The sequence below is a fragment of the Propithecus coquereli genome, unplaced genomic scaffold (genome assembly GCF_000956105.1).
Source record: "Propithecus coquereli isolate 6110/MARCELLA unplaced genomic scaffold, Pcoq_1.0 Scaffold602, whole genome shotgun sequence".
Classification (NCBI taxonomy): Eukaryota; Metazoa; Chordata; class Mammalia; order Primates; family Indriidae; genus Propithecus; species Propithecus coquereli.
In genome coordinates, this window is record NW_012151975.1 from 281102 (window position 1) to 289986 (window position 8885).

Consider the following 8885-nt stretch of genomic DNA (forward strand, 5'->3'; position numbering starts at 1 on the left):
CTCAATATTTTAGAATAGTGGGTTAATTTCCAACTGGAAAGGTTTTTGCTTTTTATGCTTTTGTTGATTTCTAATGCTACTGTGCACAGAAAATACGGCTCGTGTGATTTCAGTAAATTGGCTTTTCAGTATTCTGATTGAGGTTTACTTTGGGGCTAACACCTGGTTAGGTTTTGTGAACTATCCCTGTGTGTTTGGAAAGGACATAAACAGGGATATATTTTTTTCAGTATATTTCTATTAGAACAAGGTTTTTATCGACTTGTTCATGACTTTTGGTATACCTGACCTGTTTATTTCTGAGTGAAATACACGTTTAAATATTCTATTCAGTCTATTTCTCCTTGTATTTTGCTTATAATTTTGACTTAAAATGCCAGGTGCATAGACTATGACAGGACTGTCCCTTCTAGCGTGTATGCTTACATTTTATCACACATATGTAAGCTTACATTTTTCTAAAAACATGTAGATTTAATAAAAATCTATGTCCTCTCTAAGAAAAAAAACTCAATGTCTTCACTTTTCATCTCCTTCTCCCCACTCATCACTTTCCTTGTAATACAGGATTTTAGTCTATTTTTGCTTATTTGCTTTTACAGTTAATTGCATAGCAATAACGGTACATTTCACTAAACTTTGTGCAACACTGTTTCTTATGGCCCAAGCATTCCTGCTAGATGGGATGCTCATTTTGCTTGAGCACATCCGTTTTCTCTTGGAAAGGATCTACGGGCCAAAAATTTTCTGATTCCCGAGTATTTGTTCATTTTCCCTCAGTCTAGAATGCTAATTTGACTGGACTCTGGCTCAACACTATTTTGCTAGAAAGGAGAAGATGATGCGGCCGTTGGAGAAGCAGGTCACGGGGGTTTGTCAGACGGGGCCCCACAGAGGGGGTGTCACCGCTGACCCGGGGGCTGTGCCCGCAGCCGGAGGGGCGGCCTCAGCCCAGGCACAGGGAGCCCACCCAGGTGTGTAGGTGGAGAGGGGACGTTCCCTTTGTTGAGCATTTGTCTGCTTCCTTGGTACTCCGCTGCTGAAGTGTGATGTGATGATGCAGACGAAGGGGAGCAAATGTGGTGAAAGAACTTACAGAGAGCAAGTTCTCACTGTGGCTGAGGACGGGAAGAGTGCTGGAAGACTGAGTGGAGAGGGGAACGTGAGACAGGCACTGGGCGGGGGCGGGAGAGCAGAGGACGGCTGAGCAATGCCCGAGGCTCACGGGACTGAAGCTGGGACTCCCAAGGGTGACTGCAGAGCTTTCTCTATCCAGGCTCAGAAGGCAAACGGCTGGATTTAACCTGGGCTGGGGTCTTCCCACATCAACACAATGACGTGACGGAGGCAAAGCAGCGTATGCGAGAGTCACTTTGGTCACGGACACGGCAGTACGCAGTGGGGACGGGCTGAGAAGGGACGTGAGCACCAGAGAGGCACTCCGGGCTGCAGTGCGCTGGACCAGCAGGCTGGGTGCTGTCTGGCCAGAGAACCCAGTTCTGGAGGCCCGAGCTGTGTAGCTGGAGCGTCTGGACCTGGAAGTGGTTATTGGTGATGAGGAGGCCAGAGATGGAGAACGAGACCTCTGGCAGGGGAAGCGGAGGCACGGAGGGCAGGGGAGGCTTCGCTGCAGCATGCTGAGGTCGCCAGACACTGCCACGAGAGTCACGCCGGGAGGAGTGACAGCCAGGAACGAGGGACCACGGGGGGAGGGCGGGGGCGCAGGCCTGGAGGAAGAGATTCGGTGTTTGCTGCTTTTACAGACGGGGAGATGGCAGCACTTCCGGTCTCGCGGGATCTCCGGGAATCCTGTCCCTCCCCACCCAGAGGAAGTGTCTACTTCATCTCCGCCTGGCTTTGGACAGGCTTTCGTGGCTGCCCTGATGAACAGTGTGGCAGCAGAGATGCGTGCGACTCCTGGGCTATAAAGTGACATGGTTCTGGTCCTGCCTGGCTCTTCACCTGTGGGGAGGCTTGTGTTTAGAACCCAGTTACCATGCTGGGAAGAAGCCCAAACCAGCCATGTGGACCAAGGGGAGGCTCACGTGGAAACTGAGGCACTCAGCCAAGGGCCAGCACCAGCCAGACAGGAGTGAGCCTTTGTTGACTTCGTGGCGGAGCAGGGACAAGCTGTGTCCGCTGCACCCTGCTTCCGGGTTCTGTGAGCACAATAAATGTGAGGCATGTTTCACACCACGACGTCCTGGGAGAACCTGCCCTGTGGCCATGGTAACCGCAGCCCTCTCTCTGGGAGCACAGAGGAACGTGCACAGAGGTACGGGGCACACGCCGGGTTTCTGTCAGGATGAGCAGGCGAAGGTCAGTGTAGGGGGAGTTTCAAAGTCCGTGAACGGAGCCCACGGAGGCCAGGCCCCACAGCGGCAGAGAGACGTCTGAGAGGCTCGTCCTCCCTGCCGGACTGGATGTGAGGGCTCAGGAAGTGGAGATCGAGTGACGCCCTCGCGAGGAAGCCAGGAAAAAGGAATGGGGAAAAGCTATTTGTCACATATATGACAGGCATCAACCCTTCGATCATATATGAAGGGACCCTACAAACAACACTAAGAAATTACACAAGAAAAATTTGGTCAAGGATATGAATAATTTACAGAAAGAAATACCAACGGCCTAGAAACGTGTGTGGGGAACCCCTAACATTCAGAAAAAAATGCAAACTGAGTCAATGAAATACCCTTTTGTGGTTGCAGCTGGGTAAAGATTAAGACCAAGGGTCTCCGCACAGTGAGGGGGGGGCTGGACAGGGCTGCCGGTTTGGACGGTGACTCGATGGCGTCGGCCACAGTTTAAATACGTGTGTCCTCTGAACCGGCAGCTCCACTCACGTCAACTCGCGTGAGCAGGCAGTTCAGATCCTGTGTGCTGCGTATGCAGCCAGTGAGGAATTCCGGCCAATAGAATGTTAGAAAAAAATGTAGGGGGACCCAGAGGTTGAAAGAAAATTTTATCTGACTATAAAAAGTCAGAAAATGAAAATGAAAAGGATCCTATAATCTCCTCCAGCACCTGCTGTTTTATCAACCTATAGCAAAGACATTCCAGGCTTCGCTTCTCTTTTTCTCTGATGTCATCACAAAGACCTCAATATACTGGACCTGACGTGTCTTCAATAATCAAATGTGAATTATATTAAGTAATATATTTTGCTTTATTTTAACTTTTACATTGATACATGGGAATTTCATCAGAAGACTTCAGAGATAACATGTAACAATATTAAGGTCACAAAAAAATCACTGCTCTGGATGTTCCAATGCAATACAGATTGTATCAACTCAATGGCTTACTTGAGCTTGTTAACTGAACACAAGTATTTTATTGACAAATCAGGTATTATAAAGAAACACGGATTTTCCTAGAACTAAGAGTCTAAGGAACGGGAGATTTATTTCAAGGTTATGCAAACAAGTACCAAATACATCTTCTAGAAGCAGCAGCAGTTTCAAATGAGCATAGATGAAAAGGATTAGACAGTTAATATTTAGATAGATTTTTTTTAATTCCACTTATGAATGTTCCTATTTCCAAAGCGAGGAAAAAATGTGAGTTCTACAAGGCTTGCATGAAAAATGACTCGATATGCAAATACCCTTAAGGAGGAACTGAAATCGGGGCCAGGGCATTTCAAACCTAACAAATGCAGATGTATTAAAGTCCTTTTAGTAAATACTAGACAAGGTTTTAGACGCCTGGAGCTACGTACACGTGAGCTGCTCATCAGGGTGATTCACTAAGTGCAGACATACAAGTTGGTCTGTGACGATGTTCAGGGGCTTGTTTTTAAACACAGTGACAACACGAAGTGTCTTCTGGTAACAGGAGTATTTCCTACACGTGCCCCGTGGCCTATCTCCAGAGTCCCGCTGTGGTCCTCCCCACCGGCTCTCCATTCTCAGGACACAGGTGGGGACTTCCAGGTCTGGGGCAGATGCCACCGAGCAGAGGGCTGTCTTCCAGCTCCTGTTCTAGAATGCTTCCCAGGGTCAAGTCCCTGGCTGCTCTTTTCCCCATAGGTAGAGCTCAGTACAATTCCGGGCTTAAAATGTCAATTCTTGTGTTACCTGAAAATTCTTCCATGAAAAGGATTACTCTGAACTTGGATTCATTTTAAATGTTTCTCAAAAACAAAAGCCCTTCAAAGCTCACAGATAAGGAGAACAACCGTACCACTTATTAGTGGCATCACGAACGACGAGGCTTCCTGGCAGCTCAATGATCACCTTCTCTCAAACACATCCTGTCCACAGCCTTCCTGTCTGCACCTCGGAACGGCCTAGGTTCACTGCCCTGCGGCATGAGCCAGAGCCCAGCAAGACGAACCGGACGGGACCACGTGGCAGAGCCCCCACGGCCCTGTGCCATGCCTCCAGCAGAACCCTAAGAGAAGTAACTCTCCCACCAGGAAGGTGAGAAATTAGTTGTTACTTCTTTTTCTGCCGAAACACTTCTGAGGACCAAGAGAAGAAATAGCTGGAAACTTTACTTTTCATTAGAATTTCTAATTAGAAAACAATGTCTGATATACTACACAGTAGACCCCTCATCCAGAGCTTCACTTACCCACAGTCACTGAGGTCGGAAAATATTAAATGGAAAATCCCAGAAATAAACAATTTGAGTTTTAAAACTGCATGCCACTCTCGGTCGTGGGAATCTCTCGCCATCCTGCTCTGTTCCACACAGGACGTGGACCGTCCCTTTGCCCAGCACATCCACACTGCAGACGCCACCAGCCAGCGCGGTGACCAGTCGACAGAGCACAGGAGGAAGGGTGAGGAAAGCACAGTAAGGCACGTGAGAGAGACGCCGTAGTCACGTGACCTTCATAAACTGCTGTGACTGTTCTGTTTCTAGTGCTACGCTTGTACTGTGCCTATTTATACGTTACACTTTGTCACAGGGACATACATACAGGCAATCAGCAGTGTGTGAGGGTGTGGTGCTACCCATGGTTTGAGGCATCCACTGGGGGGCTTGGGAAGTATCCCCCACAGATAAGGGGGACTCCTGAGTAGCTATCAGACACCAGGTTTCCAGAGGACTATTGAACACTCACAATCAGGTGTTAGGATACAGTAAGATCCCAATTTATTGAGAAAAGCAAGCAACTATGCCTCATCTACACCCTGGGCCGTGGAGTCAGGCTCACCTGCGGGAAACAAGACAACAGCAGCTTTTCACTAGAGGTGGGGAGAAGCCACTGGCCTGCGCCTTCTTCCCTCTTAATTAAAGCGGGTCTGGACCCCACAGGCCGCCCTCTCTGGAGCAGGGTCTCCTGGGGACTCTGCCGAGGGCAACATCAGGGCCATAGGTCCAGACCTGCGCTTTTCCTCACCACACTTTCTCTGGAGGAAAACTCATCTTGAAACCAAGTTAGCTCAGCACCAGGTCAGTAGGATTTACCACCTGAATTCTGTCTAAAGTTTGGAAATTGATATGGAGGATTTAGGTTACAAAGACAGATGTTTTACTAATTTCCTCTCAAGGTGCAGGTGAAGAACTTACCTGGAGGGTGACTAGTATCTTCTCCACTGGTCGTGCTCATACTGTCTGTTTCCTGCACCAAATAAATATGAAAACCAAACTTAGAATTAGATTTCTCTAAACACACAAATGACAAAAACACTGCACATTTCTAAGCACACACACTTTCTAATAAGCACACACACGAACAGCATGCTGAGCGGTAGCTGCAGGATAGAACTTTATTCTCTTTTCAGCTGTGGCCACGTCATTAAAATTTTGTTTTATAATTATGCCATTAAAGTGGAAGCAATTAATTAGGAGGCTGGTAGAAGGACAGAGTGTCAGAGCCGTCCCTCTCAACACCAGCCCCGCCATCTGCACGACACCTAGACATCTATCACGGCTAACGGCTCCTGGAAACGGAAACCCAGATGCAGATGGTGCACAGTGGACGTTTTGCCGAGTGCAGAAACCACCTGTGGCTCTTTGGCTGGGCTCAGAGCTGCCCTGTCCTGGTCTGGGGCACGGTGGCACCTTTCTGCCTTTCTGATACACGGGGATCTTGGGAAGAGATTCAGAGCAGAACCACCCAACTAACAGTAAAAAAGGTGATAGTTTTTCGCACTTAAATATAACGCTTGTCTTCAAAATTTTCCCCGCTCTCAGTTTTCTCCTGGCACACAGAAGTACACGCCTTTAATGTGTTGGGAATGGAGACCTCGGTGCCTTGCCTCTGGCCTCCTGGGCGCTGGCAGAAGGCTGGTGACAGCCACGGCGATTCCCAGACATTTGTTATCACAGATGAGTAGAGGTGGTTTTACAACAGCTCAGGCTCCCACAGAATCAGCACTGAGAAGTGACAGTCTGAGAAATCACAGGCACATTTGTAGCTACTGAATGTGGAATTTAACACATCATTTCTTAACAGCTGGGTTGAGCAACAGCAGGGAAGAGGTTAACAGTTCTCACTCTTGCTGTTTTGTTCTCAGGGCTCTGGGCTGAGCTCCAGGCTTTGAAGCTGACCACCGGGTGTCCAGGCCAGGCTCTAGGAACTTGCCCACTTTTGGTACTAACTGAATGCTCTCATTTATGAAGCATTTTTAGTTTTTGGTTTCTTTTAATAATGCAAAGAATTTTGCCTACGAATTCTGTCCTGGAAATAGTGACAACTTTCTACTAGAACTATGTTAGTATGTCCAAGAAATACCAATATAGGAGTTCAAGGTAGGCAAGACTCAGCAAAAAATGTGCTGCCCCAAATTCAGTCACAGTAATTAGAACTAAAAAAGTGGTTACCGGATATGAAAACATACACTGCAGTCCCGACCAAAGCCTGACTCCCTGTGTGTGTGTGTGTGATCTACACTCTACACTAAAATATCTGAAATTAGAAAACACGCTCGTGCTACCAATAACATTTTGTGAACGTTTCTCTATGTCAGGCAAAATGCAAATGAAACATACCATCCTTGCTCATGTGCTGTCTTGCAAGAGCCTTTTAATTTCTCTCACTCTTAATCCTAAACTCCTAAATCTGATAATAACTCAGAATTTAACATTTCAGTTTCGCTGTTAATCCCAGGGTCGCTGGAGGGATTTTCCAGCCCACTCACGTACATGCCCTACCACTCCTTGATTTTCGTGCTGTTGCTATGACCCTGCCCCAATAAAGTAGCGGTCATCTTCAAAGACCAATTTGTCAAAGTAGGGCACAGCCTTTAGGTGGCTTTAGGCTCTAGCTGTTGAGGTCATTACGGTTTTATTGCTTCTAAGTGACCAGAACAGAAGAGGTAAAAAACGTGCTCCCCCAAGCCTGGTGCCCAGTCTGACGAGCACGCCTTGGAGTTCCGAAGACGTCCTGAAATCCAAAGTGGTCACACGGGTGGTAAGAAGGGCAGCCTCGCACCAGGGTGCGCGTCGCAGACGGCCCCAGCTGCCCTCGCTGCCGCAGGCTCATCCACGAGACAGGGCCGGCTGTGCCCGGCTCCGACGATGGCCGCAGCCCACACCACCTCGTGCGCCTTTCTGGGTCAGGACCTGCAACTCCGCTTTGGTCACCTGGCTTTTTACTGACATCCATAAATGGTGTCCTAAAGAAACGTATGTCAGAAATGACGCGTGGGCCGAGTGGTGGGTATAGGCATATGTACCGGATTTACGCACTACGCTGGGGCGTACGACAAGCTGGCGTCGCACCGAGTGCAGTGAGGGCCGCTCAGGAGCCCTTCAGAACCCACAGGAACGTAGCACAGGAGGGCGCGCACGAGGAGTCCCCAGTCCTCCGCCTGCACGCGGCAGGTCACTGACCACGGCAGGTCCTGCGGTGGGAATGCGGCATCGCTTGAGAGCACGGGCAGGAAGGTGTGGGGGCCCAGGGTTCGGGGGGCACCGAGTCCCGAGGGAGGACAGTGGCAGCAGAGACAAGCGCGGGGGAGATGCGCCCAAACCCGCAGAGCCCACAGGACCGACTATCGGCTGAGCTGCGTGGGGCCACAGGTGCTGTGGATTTGGGGTCTTCTCAAATTTTGGAATATTTGTGCCACCCTTACTGGTTCAGCAACCCTAACCAGAAATGTGAAATGCTCCAGTGAGCATTTCCTTTGAGCATCCTGTCGGTGTGCAAAAAGTTCCAGATTTTGAAGCATTTTGGGTTTTGGACGCCCAGCCTGGCTGTAGTTCCTGTTCTACCAGCAGCACACACTGTCACAAGCAGCAAGGCACAAGAACAAAGCACTCCTGGAAAGACACGCTGCCACGTGCTGCCCTGACGCCCCCAGCCTAGAGCCACTCTTCTCCAGGACCGATGGCCAGGCCACCGCCGCCTCGCACCAGCCCCTAGGTCCTGTCGCCCCAGCTGTCCACCTGGCGCCCTCTCCTCGCCCACACCCGCCTTCCACGTGAAGACCCCTCTGCTGCCCCTCAGCCTGCCCCGCTGGCAGTCACCACACAGGCGGCTGGGCTTGCGGCAAGGCCAGCAGCAAGGCGGGGATGGCCCGAGAGATCTGCTGTGGTTACCACTAGAATAGCTCCTCATCTGCCCTAAGCAAGGCCACTCTGTGGTTTCAATTTGCACAAGGAGGAGAGATTTCTGGACAGTATTAATATTCTCCAACAGAACGTGAAGAATACGAACTCTGTTTTCTACCAGTCCAAGGGGGAGGGCTCTTCTTGTCTGATCCACACACGCCTGTGATCTCGCTGGTGCACCAAGGAAGGAGCAAGGCGGCGCTGCGGCATTCCTCCCGGCACTCGGCCGTGGTCACGGAAGCAGACATGGAGCTCGAAACTGCACATGGCAGCCATGCCGGCAGGCTTCGGTGTGCTTGGCTGCTTTTTGTCATGGACAAAAAAACAGCTGTACTAAGGTATAACTGACATTTTCTTTTTAACAGAATTCTTTA

At 49.6% G+C, this 8885-nt stretch overlaps 1 protein-coding gene across 6 annotated transcripts in view; it reads right to left on the bottom strand.

Moving 5' to 3' along the window:
- The window catches only part of FAM120B (family with sequence similarity 120B), a 123892-nt gene that overhangs the window by 16637 nt on the left and 98370 nt on the right, over positions 1-8885 (bottom strand). For 5 of the 6 annotated variants that reach the window (XM_012659320.1, XM_012659318.1, XM_012659315.1 and 2 more), the window contains 2 exons: positions 5524-5575; positions 3174-4735 (listed from right to left, as the gene is read on the bottom strand). In XM_012659320.1, coding sequence (XP_012514774.1) covers positions 5535-5575 — 41 coding nt within the window. In that variant the 3' untranslated portion in view covers positions 3174-4735; positions 5524-5534. Of the gene's footprint in view, positions 1-3173; positions 4736-5523; positions 5576-8885 lie in introns of those variants that run through there. The other variant, XM_012659317.1, reaches the window with a different exon arrangement.